Raw genomic sequence first — 19,287 nt, 5'->3', positions numbered from 1 at the left:
ATAGTAATGATATATGTAAAAAAAAAATTATCAATTCAAGTGTGAAGTAATTTGCTTTTTTCTTTTTACTGTTTCTTTGCAAGTAAAAAGGCGAAAAAATGAAAGAAAGAATAAACAAAAATCATGGTGAAAGTTGATTTATTTCTTTTCGTGTAAAATTTATTTCTTACCACCAATTTCCTTTGAGAAATAGACTTGGCTCATTTGTAAAGTCTATATTAACTAATAGTGTATTTGGATTAGATTCAATTTTTCCTAATCAACTCCAACTTTACATTAAAATTCAAAATAACAAATAATTGCTTCTATTTTTTCAAATTTTCAACGTTATTTGGTGGCTAGAATCAATTGTGGTGCCTATCCAAATACACCCACTGGTAATTTTCAGCATACCTAGGGCCTTCCTCCCCCTCATTCCATTGATCAGCAAATGGACTAGAGGGGCTGTTCCATAGATATTTAATTACCTAGCTAAACATAAGTGAAGCACAATCAATTGTCATGTCATTAATCCCAGTGGCACAAGGGCAAGCAAATTGCTTGAAAGCCTCACAGCAAACCTTGGTTGGATAATGTTATTGTGGTCCCTTGCACCGGCTTGAGAGGTTTGTGTAGTTCTGGTTCTCAAAGTGAACTCCACAAGCTTTAGAAGACTTAGACATGTTACGCTGATTAACTTTATCATGAAAAAAGCCAGAGGTTTGACACTGAAAGAGAGGAAGAGAACAAATGAATTATTTCACTTTGGCATTCCCTTATTGGAAAAAGAGTAAGGGGTCACAAAATAAGTTTGTTAGTAATATGGGCCTATAGTGTAGATGTAATTATTCTCATTCACCCAGTCAACACTTCTACTTGGATACCCTTTAATAATAGAGGAATGCGTTGCTCGTAAGCAGTTCAAAATTCATAGTAAAGTATGTCAATTCCTGTTTCAAGTCATTGACTATACGAGAAGAACCAGATTGGTTTTGACAAACATTAAGATAGATAATCTCCTTACTCCTTAAGGGTGTGTTTGGTTTTATTGAAAAAAACTCAAGGATGAAAAATAGTATCACAATAAAATGTATAAGTGAAAAATAATTTTCACCTTATGAACTAGTTTTTGAGATTGAATTAAACTTAAACCTACATTTTAAACTGGTATCTGAGTTTATCTTTTATCCATTAATCACCTACCATATTATCTATGTATCAAACCTAAAAATATTGAAAAAAATCCAATTCCTATATCAGCTAAAGATAATATCAAGACAAAGTATTTAAATGAAAGATAACCCCCATCTTTTGAACTAATTTTTAGGATTGAATTATACACAAAACCCATATTCCAAGGGGTTTAGAGGAGAGAAATAGAGAAGATAGAAATAGAAGAGAATTTTAAATTAGAGCATAAAAGGTATAGGTCCCCCAAAAAAATATAACAACTCACCCATTCTACCATACCAGAATTGAATTGCATTGACAAGTGCTACATCACTGTTCTTAAGGATCAGTTAGATTCCAGGCATTTTATTACAAGTCCCCCCAAAAAAAACAACTCATTCATTCCACCATAACAGAATTGAATTGCATCAAGTGCTACATCACTGTTCTTAAGGATCAGTTAGATTCCAGGCATTTCATTACATTATGATTAACCACATTTGAAATGAGAGAAAACACAATGAAGTACCAAAAATAAGTTTTTGAAAAAAAAATAAAGGAAAAAAATATTGTTGGGATAAAGAGAAAAGGACATGACGAGTGAGATTAATAAGGTAGATTCAAACCATTATGTTAACATTCTCCTTCATTTCATCCTCTTCCACCAATCTAACCATAGTCTTAAGATAATGATAGATTCAAACCATGGACTACTGAATTACATTAGAAGTACAATTCTATCTTTTCAACCATCTAACCATAGTCTTAAGATAATGATAGATTCAAACCATGGACTACTGAATTACATTAGAAGTACAATTCTATCTTTTCAACCCAAAAAAATACACTTCCATCCACATGTTGCAAATGGAAGGCAGAATCTATAACTCATTTTTCAGATTCAGAAAAATAAGACTTGAAACTTTTATCAAACGTTAATGTGAAGTTGGAAATTCCAGACTACATAACCAAAAAGCCATCATTTCTTATTGAGCCTATATGTACATGGTTGAGAATTTCTCCATTTCCAAAAATTGCAAGGGGCTTAGCATAAGTTGTTAGAACAAACTTGGTTAGATATTCTATTGGATGTTGGTATGCCTCATTTTTCGTGTTATAGACCTTCCCACGCGAAGACGTCTATTTGTGAGGGCATCTAATAGGACTGTTAAAGCATGTTCTACTGCTTCTTCCTGTTCATCCAATCCAACGGTGCTAAACTGTGGAAGAAGTTGGAGCTCTGAGAGCAGGCCAGCAGCTGCTGCTGCTGTACATGTACGATCCCAAGATGGCTGTGGCCTGCCCTTGAAATACAATAGATGGCCATAGATTACATTAAACACAGCAGAAAGTTGATAAAAAAGAGAACAAGGGAAAAAACAGCCATATATATTTTGTAGCATAGGTGTCAGTTAATCTTAGTTTCCTTTTCTTACACACCTAAGTTTATGCATAGCAGAGGCACCAGGATTTAGGGATATACATGCAAGGTCCTCATCTCCCCAAACTGACTTTGCTTTATCCTGTTGGAAACAAAATTGCACACCAAGTAACAAACCAGCATAGAAAAATGCACACCAAGTTACAAACTAGCCTAGAAAAATCGTATACAGTGTTTCAAGTTTCAACACAAATTAATCCATCAACTTAAAAAACTTTTAGGTCTTTGTGATGATCCAATGGAGTAGTCATAAAGTATGAAAGCCTATTTTTCTTGGGTGGTTGTTCCACCTTGCTATCTTCCCACACACGCAAAAAAAAGTCTGATCCATTAGCTCTTCAACAATAATAAGTTTCTCTCTTTAAGGTTATATGACAATGAGGACATCCGAGATAAAAATCTCTCAAGAGGCAGCATCAGAATATTGAATCTATAAGAGAAACTCAGCCTTATTGAAATTCCCTATTATAACCAACTGCTGTAAATTGCTGTACACTCTACCACATAGGCATTCTCATCCTAAGGTGAAAACCGTGATAAAACAGTATTATTGTATCTACTTCTCTGTTCTAATCACATATTATAAAGAAAAGGGCATTATAATATTGCTACACTAGAAGTGATCTTTTCCTGGTATAAGAAATTCTAATGCCATAATTGCTGCATTATTCTCAGAAAAAGGGCAAGTATCTAAGCATAAACAGTGCTAGCTTCTGTCAGCACTGTTCAACTACAAGTTGAAATTCTCCATTTTATTCCATTTTTTGAATCAACAACTGAACCAGTAACAGAAGAACATTTTAAATACTTAATAATGTTTTTACTTTCTCCTTGCCCTCGGCATACATCACTTGTGCCCAATACTAATAGGACAGAGGATATTGGGCCACTCTAACATGTGTCAAAGGACTATAAGTCTAGAATGATTGAGTATTCCATATAATGAGATTTTATCCAGCCTTAGCACCTTAACAGTCATGCAGCAGATTAATTTTGTATTTTTCTACTAGAATCATATTATGAAATATACAAAATAAGAAGAAAAAAAGAAGAAAGCCACCCAGAAGTAACCTGAAGGCGCCTAAACATTGCTGCTGAATTGCTCCAGGTCCCATCAATCAAAATAAAATGCTGGGTTGCACCTACTTTTAACTGCTTCATAATAAAAAGAAAATTATTACCTTATTGCACCAAATCGAAAACAGGGAAATCTATATTAAAATGTTAAAAGCAACACCATTAAATATTTTACAAGTGGCATTGATTTAACATAAAAAAAATTATATTCTCTTTAGAGTGAAAGGACACTTGTAACTAACAGATGAGTTGTCATTGAAGTGCCAATAAATCCATTTATATTTGTAACTTTGCTCACACCTAGCAATGTAATTCAGAGCTTAAATTATGAGTTGACTGTAGATTCTGTATTAAGTTTTCCTAGTCAATGATCAAGTGGTAAATTCAAAACAAGTTTTAAAATCACATGACTTTGTAACTTCTCAAAAGAAGTTAACATTGTTATACAACCTGCTGCAAGCAAAACACAAGATGCAACTACGATGCCAGCAGCCAGAGTTAATTTCTTCTTATTTGCATGAGCTTAATATCATACAGCAAAGGTCAAAGCCCAATCATTGTGGGCAAATTAATGTAGCTCCCAACCACCAATTAGGAAGGTTTACAACAGAAAAAATAAGGATGGGCCATTGAAGAGTAGACCTTATAAGCCGTTAGAGTAGTTAATTAGTTAGGTTGTTATAAATACAGAAGGTACTCTAGGTACAGGAGGCAGTTAGTTGGTCAGAGTAAGATCTGGTGGGAGAGGCCAGGCTCTCAAATTCCAGGGAACTTCTATTGTAAGCCATTCTTGTTCTTCACTTTGGGTTCTACTGATCCAAAGTAGTAGGAGAAGGATATTTAATAAAAATTCCTTTTCTGTTTCCATTAACATTGGTGAACTGAAACACTATCAAACAAACTAACATTAACATGCCTAAATAGAACCTCTTCAGCATAGACAATGTTACTAGCATATTATTAATCAAACAAGTAAAGATACAGCAATCACTATAATGTTTAAATAAAACCTCTGATGGTGCGACTTCATCACTTGCAACTGGTTCCTGACCAAACGCATTTTCAACTGACTTTAAAGCTGCACTCTTATTGGGATAAAGGCACCACTCTTATTGGGATAAAGGCACCACACATTACTTTTTCCTGAATTAAGGACAATCCAAAGCCAAAGCAAATTGAGTGCAAAATGAGAACCAGGTCCAGATATTAAAAGACATAGAACAGGTACATTCAACATAACAATGATGAACTACTAATTTAAATCATGCAACAGTATCTAAATTGATACCAGGAATCCAGTTTGAACATGCTACCATAATAAAAAGATATTTGGAATGACGAAATATAAACATTAATCCCTGTTCAAATTTGGTATATAATATTGTATTTTTTTGAGTAATTATGAAGCAGCAAGAGTCAGTGATATTAAACTCTCCAAGAAACAATAGACAGCAGAAATTGTAGAAACAAAAGATTCTAGAGTAGGAATTGAAATCTGACTATATTAATAAACAGCAAACACATTCACTGCCAATTTATATAAAGTTATAAACTTAGAGACCTGCCATTTTAAAAGAATTCCACATGATTTCCTCATGTTCAGGAATGCCAAAAAGGCACAAAGTTGCCGCATTAACCCCAAACACCTGCCACAAAATCTTTCCAGTGTTGTTCTGTCTCAAGAAATCCTGCATTTGATGGCCAAAAAGTATATGCATTACGATAATCAAACAACCCCAAAAAAATTAGAATTACCAAGAAACGACAAGTTACATCAAAACCTTTGGATGCATATACAGCCAAAACCTGATTCCAGGGTAGAGTGAACAGGATGTGACTTTTGAACACATACAATCCTCCATGGGAAGCCAGCACTACAAAGATTGAAAACGAAGTTTAAAATGCAAAATGAACTCACTATCATCCAGCAACATCATCTACCTGAAACTAAAAACAACATAGGAGTGCTTTCATTTCAGCACACTCTCTAACTCACTCTTCTAAACAAGAAATAATTAGATGGTTTGCAATCAGCACGTGTCTATGGCCCTGACCAATCTATACATGGCACGTATTTAAGTTTTGTCAAGAATTAATAACTCTCAGTTATGTACTATCATGTAGAGATTAGCAGGGACCATGATGATCTTTAACCACCTAATAATTTCTCCTCTCAACATACCCTCTCTTAAATGTATTGATTAAAATTTACTGAAAACTCCAAAACCAAGTGAGGCTCGCACAATTTTGTGATTTCCTACAAATTTGAACCAATAGATTGGGTTACAAAGTGTGTTCTTAACATTTCTCTTACAAATGACAAACCTTTTGGCATAGGTAACCCCTGCTACCTAGTATGCGACAAGCTATCTGTCTAGCTGAATAAAATTGGAGCTTCTTTTCCGAATCACCCAAAGCCTGATACGTTGCACGGTGTTTCTTATCTTCTTGCACTCTGAAATTCCCCTAATATGCACCCAAAGCCTCAATCAATTAAAACCGAAAAAACTTAAGAGCACTTGAACACAATGATGGGTTACTTACCTGTAACTTTCCACCATTGCCGCCAAAACTCATGTGGGCATCTAAATCTTCTTCCAGAACTTTCAAATCCTCGACGATTTGGGCAACCATGGTGGGGAGCGGGGAGGTGGTGCCCCAACCCTGCCATTCCTGCAACGAGACAACAACCCCTTCGGCCATGTCTGTGTCAGAGAGTGGTGAATGACGATGATATTGATGGTAACGGTAATGGTGTGTGAGTAGAACCCGGGTTTTGTTCCAGAACCACAACGGGAATGGGAAGAAGGGCCTTGTCCAAGGAATCGATCGATGATACCATGTTTATCCGGGCATTGCCACGTGCACCGAGCCAAAATTTTGCGATATATACGTTAAGAATTAAGTGTTATATATAATAATATTGACATATTAAAACATCTTACTAAGGTCAAAACTCATATTATTAGAAATACCATAAAAACTCATACTAAAATTATCAAAATCAGTATTTAACTTAATTTTATGAGTCTTATAATTTTCTTTCTTCATAATATAAAAAACATTTTTTACTTAAAATTTGTCAAGCAGTGTTCTTTGTATAAACAAGTGTTTGTATAAAGAATGTCAAGTCACATTTTTTAATGGTATATTTTGTTATGTAATGTTGCTTAATTTGAAATAACTTTGTAAGTAATGACGTTAGAAATGACCTAAATTAGTGTTCTTATGAGAATTTACTTTCATTATGTAGCAATTAGAGTTTATTAAATAAGTTAAGTAGTATTTGGATAAATAAAGAAAATGAAGCATGAGAACATAGTAATCATATCACTATGGATTAGGATTTTCTAAGATCGTGATTAAGTTAAAAAGTATTATAATTTTATAGGATAAATTAGAATATGTAATTTAGAGAGTATAATTTCCACTATTTTCATTTTTCAGTCAGACCCTTTTATTTATTTTTTATTTATTTTGGTTTTTTAGGTGAATTTCATATAATATTTAGACAACTAGTAAAAAAAATTCTCATAATTAAGTTTTTAACTTTTCTTTCAATTTATCATCTTTTTATCTTAATCACTAAATTGAATTTTTAGTTTTTTATAAGAAAATATTAATGTTTAAAACACTCCTATATCACAGTTTTTTCACGTGAGATTGAGAAATTAAATAAAGTTAACTAATATATAAGTTGGAGATGATGATTTTTTAAGATAGAATTTGCCTGATTTTGAACTGTGTGTATACATTAAATTTAATATTTGATGTGTACCCACTAATTTCTGTATATTGGATGCAAAACGTGTATCAAAATTTATAACTATTAATAAAGATAATTATTTATTTAATGTACATATTTTTTATTTTAAAATTATCCTTTAATATATAACTGTTTTTATTTTTTTTCATAAATCTTTAACATGTAACTATTGTCATTTTTTTTCTGAAAAAACTGTTACCATTATTTTCTTTAATTACTTTTTTTCTTTTTCTTTTTTTAAAAATAAAGAGAGAAATATGAAGTATCTCTTTTACAACTGATATAATATAATGGAATTTCCTTCTCTTGGTTTGTGAACCCAAAATGAAAGCAATTACAGTGATATTTTATAAAATAAAAGTTTCTTTAATTTTCCATGCGTGCAAATAAAGAAAAAACCTAAGCCTTAAATTCATGTCCAAATATACAAAGTAACCCTTTTATAAATCAACTCACACCTTTCGATACAAAAACAATTCTTCTATGATAAAACTTTCTTTAATTTTCTATGCATACAAATAAAGAAAAAACCAAAGTCTTAATTTCATGTTTAAATATACAAATAAAATAGACAATTTTATAAATTAACTGGTAACTTTTGATGAAAAGAAACAAATCCTCAAAAATATACATACTATCACAATACACTTCTTCATTCTAAAATCGTTTGATGTGTTGATATATCTTTTCATTATTTTAGAAGAATTTCTTTCTCATATACACATGTAAAGGGGCATATAAATTAAGAAAACTTTTATTATGAGAAAGTAAAAAGAATAAATCTTTCTTAAAAAAAGGACCAATCTTAATCATAGGATATAAAAATAAACGATTAAGATTAAATTTCAAAGTCATAAATTCCTTTTTAAATATTTATGTGAATATTAAGTAAGTTTCAATCATAATAGTATTTTTTGTGTGTGAATAAGTGCATCCTTTGACCAATAATCAATGATTAAGTTGATTAAATCGTAATACTATACATACGTTTGTTTAGTCTAAATTATTTTTTCTTACCCAATCATATACTGTACATATAGTATGGTGTAATTTTTTAAAAGAAATCAGAAATTTAGGATTAGGCAATAGGCATAAGAGAAGTTGGTAAACCGGTGGGCAATTTTCTTATTTATTTTCTCTGTTAAAAATTGATTAAATACCAGTGGTAGAAGCTTGATGGAAGCTACTATTGATTGTTGAAGTTTCTCTTCTCTTACTCTGACTCCTATATTCCTATTCCTACAAAATAAAAAAATCGCATTCACTTTTTTTCTTCCCTTATATTCCTTCTTCCATTCATTCATTCACATTCTACGCTTTCTTCAGAGCTTGCACTTGTTCCACCCTTCTCCAATTCTCTTATCTGTGTAAGTATTCTCATACCCTTTTCTCTCTGTCTCTGCCACTGTCATGGGGTGCTTTCAATTGGGCTGTATTCTTCTTTGTTTGTTTCCTTTGGCTCTTTGGTTCATCTGGGTATTCAAATCTTCAATAAAAAAATGTTTCTTTTTCATATTTATCAGGGAAAGCTTTGTCTTTTACTGGATCCTCTGCCCAATATGTTCAATCATGGTTTGTTTGTTGCGTCGTTTGATGAGGTTTGCAGAGGTTTATGTTGAAAGCTGAAACCTAGTATTCACTTTTTCTGACACTTAATATTCAAAATCATGAAATTTTAGACCCTTCTTTTTCTTTCTGCCGTTAATGGTTGTTATTGTTCATTTTTGTGTGCCTAATAAGGTTTTTTTTTGGCTGGTCACCGTTGCTTTTACCCTTATGCTTTATTTTTTCTCAATTCAACAAGTTTGATTTGATGCTTAAATTGATTCAGTGGATTGCACCTTGGTCTATGTTTTCAGTATAGGGTCCACAGTTCGTTGATTATTCAATAATGATTATTGGAGAGAGATTTAATCGCCATTGGAATTTCTGAAAATTTCCACTCGAATGATTTAGTCAATGGTTTTTTATATTAGAAATTGTTTTCCTCCCTCTCTATAATTTGTTCAGGAAAACATCACCAACATTTTTCATATTCTTCTGCTTAGCGAGTTGGTTCTCAATTAGAAGATCCTCTCTTTCCCTCATTATTTTCTCCCATATAGGAACGGCTGTTTAATTTAATTATTGGATGTTATTATAGAAAAATTGTGTTGACTTGACTACTCCTTGAAAATAGTTTTATGATTATTTCATTAAGCAGTTTGGTGTTGTTGTTTTTTACTTGTTCTTGCAATTAATGACAATCAGTAATTGCAGACACCCAAGTAGTTAAGCGTTTACTAGGAATATTTGTTTTGTTATCTTTAAAAAGGATGTTGAAACTGTGGGGTTATTTCTAACTGCTCTGAATAAATTAAACTGTTTGGTAGTCTTCTCCTTCAGAGCTGACAAAATTGTTAATTGACCAAAAATGAATCACATGATCTTTGTGTTGAAACAACTGAAAAGTTTTGGTAGGTGAGCTGAAGTTTACCTGCTTCTCACCTACCAAAACTGGTTGTGCTCTCTTAATCACTTGGAGAAAATTGCTGGAGAGGTTCTAGAGGATTGAAGATGCCAAAACAAAATTCACACTGATATTCTAGCGGGGTTGTATGGAGCTTTATAATAAAGCATGAATGTCTTGTTCTGAATGCAATTTTGTTTTTATTTTCACAGTTTCAAGATTTTTTCCCCTTATTAATTTGTATGCTTATTTTTAAACCTTTTAGATCTTACTGTATTGATGAAACTTCTCTATGGAGGATGGATTATCTATTAGCTGGCACTTACAAATCCTACACTTTGTTTTTCAGATTCAGGCACTCTTCAGAGAACACTTTGTGAGTCAAAAGAGACATGGCCTTAGACCAGTATTTTGAGGAGGCTATGCCCCAGTTGGATTCCTTCGAAGATAAATCGTTTCTCGAAACATGGAAATGTGACAGTGACGATATCGCAGATTCTGATAGAAATGCCTCTGGTGTCTTTGATTGCAACATCTGCCTGGAGTGTGTGCAAGATCCAGTGGTTACTCTTTGTGGCCATCTCTACTGCTGGCCCTGTATTTACAAATGGCTTAATTTCCTAAGTGCCTCTTGTGAAAATGAAGAGAAGCAACAATGTCCAGTATGCAAATCAGAAATCTCACAGTCATCCCTTGTTCCCCTATACGGCCGCGGCCAAACTGAGTTACCTTCTAAAGGCAAAGGCCACCAAGTAGGGGTTGTCATACCAAGAAGACCCCTTGGTCCTTCACTTGATTCTGTTACTGTTTCCCGACCTATTTCTCACGTTTATCATCGACACTATCCGAATCAACCTCAACAACTCAACTTAATTCCTGGCAGTTACACTTCAATGTTCAACACAGGTGGTTCACTAGCAAATGCATTTGATACAACATATGGAGTCTTTGGTGAGATGATATATGCAAGGATCTTTGGGAACCAGATGACTAACACATACACATACCCGAATTCATATGATCTTTCAGGGAACAGTAATCCAAGGATCAGAAGGCATTTAATGCAAGTTGATAGCTCACTCAATAGAATCACTTTTTTCCTCCTTTGTTGCATAGTTTTGTGCCTTCTCTTATTCTGACTGCTATTGCATACTTTTTGTGCAATACATCCCTGTATAGAATACAAGCATTATGCGGATTCTGCCAGATGCATCATATACTATAGAGAAGTTGTCTGATGATGAGAGAGATATTTGTAACTAGGCCCGTTTGGGTACATAGCTTAATTAAGGACTTGTTGAATAAATGCTTATCATATGATAAGCGTTTGTGTATAAATTGTTATAATCAAAGAAAAAATAAGGTTAAACTATTGTCATATAAATTATAAGTTGTTTTCATTAGTTATCTGAGTTTGTTGACTTGACTTATGTGCAAAACAATTTATGGACAGATCATTATGTTGTTTTTGTAAGATCTGAAATGGATGTTTGCATTTTATTTTTTTTAATTTTGACTTTCAATTTGTTATAAGCTAAACTATCTTGCATTTCCAGATTTGTTTTTTATGGGGATACATTGTCCAGAAGTTTTTTATAGCAGAAGGGGGGAAGTTATATAATTTAGCCTGCATGCTTTACTTGATTCAGCGTAGGGTGGCTTTGCTTATGAGTGAAGGCAGGAATTAGATGTCTTAATAAATTCAAGAGTTCCGTGTCGCAGGCATTATTGAATTAAATTAAACGTGTCTATAAAAAATATTTTTAATGAGATCTAAACTTGATTTTGTTATAATATTTTTTTTCTTGCTCATTTTCGTCATTGAATTTTACATGTTTAGTCAGGAGAAACTTTTTAGTTTCTCTGTTAATTTTAGATTGGGAAAATTATGAGGTATTTGGTAGGAGAGAAGTTTTTTATTTTCCAAAATGTAGGTTTGGAAAATTAGTTTCTCATATTTGATATGCATTTAAAAAAAAAAATATTCTTGAGAAAGGAAGTTTCTTGAGATTTTTTTTAATTAGTTTTTCACGAAAACTTTCATAGGGGAGGTTTTTTTTCTACTATAATAAAAATGTCATATTATTTTTTATTAAATTATTTAATGTTGTAAATAATTAAAATAATCAATAAAAATATGGATAATTCTTTGATTTTTAGAAAATTTTCTCAATATCAACCAAACAAATTTTATATATTCCCAAATAACATGATTTCTGAGAATGAAAAAACTTTCCCGCCACCAAACACTCCCTTAGTTTTATGTTTGGTACCTATTTCAAAAAGTAACATTCCTTAGATTTTCACAAAAAAATTCCCATGGGAGAAGTAAAATTCTAACTTTTCGAGTTAAATACTTCGTTTAACTACAGTAGAAATATAGCATATTACTTTTGTTAGATTAGTTAATGTGATAAATAATTAAAGTAACTAATAAAAATATCACATAATTCTTTGATTCTCATAAAACTTTTATAAATATTCTTGAACATTTATAATCAATCAAATAAATTTTATTTATTCTCAAGAATTATTATTTGGGATTTATGATTTCGACTCGGACATGAAAAACTTCTCTCCTATCATATGTTTCTTAAGAAATTAATTCTGAATTTAGAATTAATTATATGTTAAAGTAACTTTAATAGCATGTTAGGTGGTATCTTTGCTTTTGTTGCAAAAGAAAATCACTTTTCTTTCTAGCTTTACAAAGGAGAGAAAAGGAGGATAAGGGAATGGGGGAAGATGGATGAAGTCCACTTACGTTTCTAGTTTTTAAACTCAGGTTGGTTGCAGATAAAATTCATGTTTCCAGCCTTTAAAATCAGGTTTTACAATAGTAAATGTATGTTTGGTAAGTTTTCTTGATTATCAGCATCAATTTTCTAGTAAATAGAGTGAGTTAGTTTAGTGAGTAGAATTGATTTACAATTTTATTTAAATACATACATTTTTTACTCCACTATCCAAACAAAATTAATTATTCTAAAATTTCTTTTGAAAAAAAAAATCAATGTTTTCAACATCAATTCTTTTATACCTTTCTATCAATTAGAAGTGAGATGTATTTGATGTTAAATTTTACCTTTTATGATAAACAAGAGAGGAGATAAGAAAAGCAAAATGTATATACAATATAGGAAACGGAAAATAGTTGAATCAGCAACAGAAAATAAATTTGAATGAAGCAGAGAATGGGATGTTCCCAAAGACCAAACGCAAAGATTGATGATTTATAAAGCCTTCCCAATTATGGTCCTTAAAAACATAACATTATGATTTATGAATGTTGGCCCTGGGAGATGGGACTTAAATTGGAAATCGTCACAAAAGATTGCTTTCTACTAGTTTTGTTAAATGAAAATGACTCCTTGGCCTAATTATTAAAGTGGTTGAGGAATTAACTTTCTAATTAGCAGAAAGACTCATAGACTCATAAAGCAGTCTCCTCCATTTCAACTTCAAATTAAAGGCTGAAAATTGGAGTGTGCACTGGGCACAGTGTTTTTTTTAGGTAAACTGCTTCTAGAATTGGGGGGTTTTTGTTAAAGGGTGGTTACGTGTTATTGCAACATACTTTTCAAATTTGAATTTTTTGTTTACACTGTGGATTACTGATGACGATTAATTACCTGCCATCACCATCTGGGAAGCCACATGGAGAAGGTATGAGCATATATTTGCTAAATGTTGAAATGAAGTTGCTAGCTAGTTGCTACATCTATTCAGCAACAAAACAAAAAAAAAAAAAGCTAGTTGCTACATCTTTTTATTGCCTCCACCACCACCCCACTTCTAAACCCATCTTTTGATTACGTAACTGGATTTCATATTTCATTAAGAACTATGGAGCTTAGTTACCTATCAGTGATATAAGGTTGGTTTGATAATTAAAAAAAAAAAGACTTAAGGGAAAAGGAAGAGAGAGATATGCGAGTTCAAATCCCTTTCATTAACATTTCTAATAATATTAACAAACTAACATCTATAAAATTTAGTTGAAGGACCAATTTTGTTATAATTAAAAATGAGGAGACATCCTCTAATTATTATTATTTTTGTTTTTTAAAACACTTGTTTTGAAAATAACTTTCTAAATCTTATAAATTTTAGATGAAAAATTGATTATTAAATATTGGAAAATCAATTTTAAAAACAGTTTTTAAAAGTGAAAAGAAAATCAATTAAGCCCGAATTATTCATGATCTCGATTAATTTGAGTTGAACTGTGTAAATTCATTTAAGAAAACAAAGATCTTTCAACGCTTATTTTACCAAACCCAAATCCAATTTCTTACATGAGAAGGACTATTAAACTGATGAAGCCCTTGCTTCAGGCTACCAGAATTTTAGGCCTCAAAAACTTGTATTATATTTTTTAGTTAATTAAATTTCCTAATGCTTAATAAAATACAATTTCTTTGGAAAAAGAGTTCACAAGAGGAAGAGGTACTAGAGCACTAGTCTTAGCTAGCATAGATTAATGGAATAATGGCTACAAGCTAACAATTAAAATCCTCCTATCCAGCTACAATCTAAATTGGTTAAATGGTACTAATAAATATGACATTGAATTAATTAGTATGCTAATTCAATCACTGGAACATAATGATGAAAGTTGCAACTGTGCCTTCAAAATCAATTGGAGTATAAGAAATTAGAGCAATACGCTATATGGCTAGTGCTAGTGCTACATAATTTATTCTTTCTTGAATTTCTTTTAACACAACCATCACAAATATGCAGTTGTGGCCACCTTTTTATTTTCGTCCATTTGATAATCTCCTTTAATAAGATCAAGGGGTTCTGTATCCGGGATTTCATTATCAACATAACTTACCACTCCATCATATGAAGTGGGAATTTATATTCTACACCTCACATTTCACATCTTTCACCTCCTAAAAGACTCCAACAGAAAACACCCCCATTTCAAAATGACTATTTCCTTGCACCGTTGTCCTCTTCCCTGTGCCACCCAAGCACCCCCTCTTCCCTTCCAATTCTTGTGTTGTGCGAGAGAGGTTGTTGAGTTCAGATTTTGTAACCACGCGTAAGGGAACAAAAGTTTTTGAGATGTAGGCGTTGGGATTCTTAATCCTTGGAAGTCTTGTGTTGCCATGTTTGATGGCAAGGTGAATGGCCAACGCAGTTTGTAGTGACTTGTGAGAGAGAGTGGAAGTGTTGTAGTAATTAGATAAAATGGGTTCCACAATGACATCGAGTTTGGCTTCTTCCTACATCTTCATCCACACATCGAGTTCAACCTCATCCACTTCAACATGTTCTACAGTGGAACCAGTGTGCAAGGTGTTGATCCTGTTGTGATTGAAACTAGGTTTGATGATTTTGGGGTGACCCGAACAGTGTGATTCTAAATTAACCGTAGTCACAGGCGACGACGCCGTGAATGACGAAAGATTACACGATGGTGAAAGTGATTTAGCGAGAAGGTGCATGATGGAATAACTATTCCAAAATAAGTATTTCAGAATAAGATACACTTTCAAAATATCTATTTTGGAATATAATTTTTTGTATTTTAGAATACTTGTTCTGGAGTAGGTTTGCAAAATACTTATCCTATTCTTGAATAACTGTTCTAGAACACGAAACCTGCTCTGGAATATATATTCTAGAATACGAAAAACTATATTTCGAAATAGCTATCATGGAAAAATATCCTATTCCAAAATGAGGGTGCCTAGTAAAAGGATTTTTAAGGTTATGCAGTGTCATAGAAACATTTTCATAACCTGCATAACCTTAAAAATGTCAAATCCTATTAGTGTTATGAAAAATTGCGGACACATTTTCAAAATTGAAGGACATAGATCGATCCAAGTGACTTAAAACAAAGTCACTTAATCTGTGTCCGCAATTTTTCATAACACTAATAGGATTTGACATTTTTAAGGTTATGCAGTGTCATAGAAACATTTTCCTTTTAGATTCAATTGCAGTTAATTGATTCTTCACATTTAAATGAGTATTTAACAAAACCTTGTTATTCAGATTCGCTTAACGGCTCGTTTTATGAGTTGAGCTATGTAAATTCATTTATGCAAACAAAGATCTTTCAACGCATATTTTACCAAACCCAAATCCAATTTCTCAGCTGAGAGGGACTACTCTCCATACTGCTTAAAACGAAGTGTCTGGGTAAGCATATAAGCGATGAAGCTCTTGCTTCAGGCTACAAAATTTAGGCACCAAAAACTTATATTATTTATAATAAATTAAACTTCCTACTGCTTAATAAAATCTAATTTGCATGAGAAAATAGAGTTCACAAGAAGAAGAGGTATGAAGGTATCATGCACATAAATTACTAGAAATAGAGAGCTTGCATAGATTAATGGAATAATGGCCACAAACTACAAGCTAACAATTATAATCCTCCTATTGAGCCACAATTAAATTGGTTAAATGCAAATAATGAGTGTTAGGATGTTAATTCAATCACTGGAACATAATGATGAAAGTAGCATTTGAGCCTCTAAAAACACTTAAAGGAAAAGAAATCAGAGCTATCAGCTATGGCTAGTGCTAGATAATTTATTTTCCTGGGAACAATTTAACAAATCCGTAACAAATAATGCAGCTTTGCCCACCTATTAGATGCTACCATCAGTTCTCCCCACCAAGAAGTTGAGTGTTTTCATTCTCAAACATTTGATAATCTCCTTTGATAAGATCAAGGGGTTCTGTATCCGGGGTTTCAGTTTCACTACGAACATAACTTACCAGTCCATCATAGGAAGTGACTGAGATATGGCTGTTCTCTATGCATAACTTAAGAATCTCAAGGGCTAAATCCAAGTCTCCTTTTTCTTTCAGGTATTTAACACATGCAACCAGAGTAAAGGGGTCTGGCCTCCTTCCTGCTAGATTTGTCGAGACTGCTTTCTTCATTGCCTGAACTGCATTCTCCATATCATTACCTGCATTATAGCCACACGCCAATCGGTCCCATGTTCTTCCATCTAAATGCTTGCCACCATCCAAAAGCCTCCTGATATAAGCCTCAGCCTTATCAAACTGTCCCCATTTACAATAAGCACTGATCATCAAATTTGGAATTCTGACATCAAAATTTTCATGTACAGATTCCCATTCTTCCAAAATTTTCTCTGCCCCATCGATGTCATCCAGCTTCACTAACGAGCTTAACATACGTATGTAACTTTTGTTGGGTTTCTTAGGACTAGTGCACATATTCCAAAGTCGATGAACCTCATCCTTATTCCCAATAATGGCATACATAGTTTGAATAGATTCATAAGCAAGCCTCTTAGTCTTGCCTCTGGCTACATGCTCCGATTTCTTTAACATTGCTGCAACCTTCTCAAAATTGTGAACTTTCCGATAACCATTTGCCGCAGTCATGTATGTATACCAGTCCACAGTTGCCATGGGATCAACTTCCATTTGCATAAGTAACTTCTCCATCCCCTTTATGTCTGTGGCGATCACATATGCATTTAACCGAATCGTATATGTACCAGCATTGCATATATCTTTCTCTTTCATTTCTTGCATCAACCTATCCAGTTTCTCGTACTTACCCTTCTTAGCATAGAGTTCCAACATCATATTACAACATGCAGTTATATTCACAGGATGCAACTCTTTAATTTTTTTCAAGACAGCCTCCGCTTCCTCCACAGATTTATGTTCCGCATAGCATCTCAAAAGAGCAGCATAGATCTTGAACTCAATTTTAGCATCAGGGATGCCTCTAAAATATTTCTCTGCCTGTTCAAGGCCACGGACTTTTGATATCAGGTTGATCTGTTTAGCAATGTTTCCCGGAGACAACTCATAGTTCCTTTCATTGCTCATCCACTCCAACACCTAACAAAAACCATATATCCTTGACTCTAGATTTTAAGGGCTCAAGTGCAATATCACCAACTATGTAACTAAAAGCATATTTCCATGACTCTTTATTTTAAAGGGATCAAATGCAATACAGCAAACATAATGTGTGTTTGGTTCCGCAGTGGCACCACAAAAATCACATCTTACATAGAAATCTGGAAGTTACAATGAGTGGCAGTGCCATGAACACGAAAAATAATTGCTTCTCTTTCACCGCACCACAAAACCAAACACACTATTAGTAACCAACTAAGCACACAAGGATCCAAGCAACTTGAAATAGAGTTCAACACAACTTGGATTTCTACCTCTCTCAATCAGCTTCTCTTAGTTCTCTATATCATTAAAAACCACCTAGACTAAAGACTAAAGACTAAGGTTATGTTTGGATATCTCATAGTAAGTGAAATAGAATGGAATGGAACAAAATTATCATTTCATTGTATTGAATTGATATTTTTACGACAGAGAAACGGGAAAAACAAAACTAAGTTAAACTATTCATTTGGTTCTCATAGTTGCTCTCATTTAAGTTTTAGTTCCTATATATAAGTTTTAGTCCTTACACAGTTTTTGACGCGGTGTAATTGTAGCAAAATTTCATACAGTAAAAAAGTTTCCTCAAAACAAAACATCAAGACCTGGCATCATTCTTTTCCAATCCATTCCACCACTTTACCTCATTCCAAACACAACCTAAATATACAGTCCATTAATCCATGATTATGAATGATGAAAATGACATGGAGAAACCCTAAAAACACATTTAATAGTCAAATTAGTCCATGAAAAGGGGAAATGTGAAATTACCTGAAGGGCATGTGTGAAGCGACGAGATTGAGTGAGGCGGTAAACGAGATTTTCGAGCTGAAGTTTGGTGACTTCTCTGCCTTCTTCCACCCACTGCTTCAGAATAGGACTCACTGGAATCACTGGATCCCCAACCTTAAACACGCGATTTTCGAGACTCGCCACCACGCTTTCCGTCGAGTACATGCACATTTCGAGAGACCCACAAACGCAAACACCACACATTTTCACAAGTTTGCATTTTGATCGGATTAGCATCATCATTCTTCTTGTTATTGCTCGCCGATGTCAACTCAACTCTCATCACCACTCAGCACTTGCTTCAGTGTGCAGAGAGTAGGGCTTTTATTTTTCTCCGAGTTTTCTGTTTTTATTTCATAATTATCAATTTAATCATCAAATTATTTTAAATAATTTAATTTCATCTCCAATTTTTTTAAAAAAATTAATTTAATCATTTTTAATTTTTTTAAAAATAAAATTGATTTATTTTAAAAATTTGAAGATTAAATTTAACTAATTAAAAATTTGGGGACAATCATTTAAAATAATTTGAGTAAACATATAGATATATTTAAATCATGAGTCAGACTGTTTTCTTGTTTTTTTTTTTAATCAGAGAAATTGGCCGAAGATCGATTCACAACTAGGTAATGAAAAATATTTAGTATGATATCATTTTATTTTATTTTTAAAAAAATGACAAATTGA

General features: G+C 32.9%; 2 protein-coding genes and 1 pseudogene across 4 annotated transcripts; 1 reads left to right on the top strand and 2 right to left on the bottom strand.

Annotated features, from left to right (window-relative positions):
- Positions 1-1,750: 1,750 nt before the first annotated feature.
- On the bottom strand, positions 1,751-6,534 carry LOC114378448 (annotated as a pseudogene).
- Positions 6,535-8,617: 2,083 nt separating this feature from the next.
- LOC114377962 (E3 ubiquitin-protein ligase RMA1H1-like) lies at positions 8,618-11,285 on the top strand. Of its 3 annotated transcripts, XM_028336446.1 has the most exons (3): positions 8,618-8,800; positions 8,957-9,031; positions 10,232-11,285. In XM_028336446.1, exon 3 carries the CDS (start codon positions 10,275-10,277, stop codon positions 11,019-11,021), a length of 747 nt encoding a protein of 248 aa, XP_028192247.1. In that variant the 5' UTR covers positions 8,618-8,800; positions 8,957-9,031; positions 10,232-10,274; the 3' UTR covers positions 11,022-11,285. The 3 variants fall into 3 exon arrangements, with proteins under 3 accessions (XP_028192247.1, XP_028192246.1, XP_028192248.1); XM_028336445.1 differs by lacking the exon at positions 8,957-9,031; XM_028336447.1 differs by lacking the exons at positions 8,618-8,800; positions 8,957-9,031 and adding an exon at positions 9,047-9,065.
- A 4,925-nt stretch (positions 11,286-16,210) lies between these two features.
- On the bottom strand, positions 16,211-18,924 carry LOC114377883 (pentatricopeptide repeat-containing protein At2g20710, mitochondrial-like). The gene is made up of 2 exons (XM_028336347.1): positions 18,577-18,924; positions 16,211-17,739 (listed from the first exon to the last, which is right to left on the bottom strand). The coding sequence occupies exons 1-2, from the start codon at positions 18,838-18,840 to the stop codon at positions 16,513-16,515; spliced, it is 1,491 nt and encodes a 496-aa protein (XP_028192148.1). The 5' UTR covers positions 18,841-18,924; the 3' UTR covers positions 16,211-16,512.
- Between the last annotated feature and the right edge of the window lie 363 nt (positions 18,925-19,287).

This window comes from Glycine soja, chromosome 12 (assembly GCF_004193775.1).
Source record: "Glycine soja cultivar W05 chromosome 12, ASM419377v2, whole genome shotgun sequence".
Taxonomy (NCBI): Eukaryota; Viridiplantae; Streptophyta; class Magnoliopsida; order Fabales; family Fabaceae; genus Glycine; species Glycine soja.
Note: the sequence above shows the minus strand (reverse complement) of the source record. Positions and strands in the feature narration are given on the sequence as shown.

Excerpts from the sequence above, each read along its gene's own strand:
- LOC114377962 (XM_028336445.1), top strand. The coding sequence starts at position 10,275 with ATGGCCTTAGACCAGTATTTTGAGGAGGCTATGCCCCAGTTGGATTCC.
- LOC114377883 (XM_028336347.1), bottom strand. The coding sequence starts at position 18,840 with ATGATGATGCTAATCCGATCAAAATGCAAACTTGTGAAAATGTGTGGT. Across the intron at positions 17,740-18,576 it reads GCTTCACACATGCCCTTCAG|GTGTTGGAGTGGATGAGCAA; the intron begins GTAATTTCACAT and ends GGTTTTTGTTAG.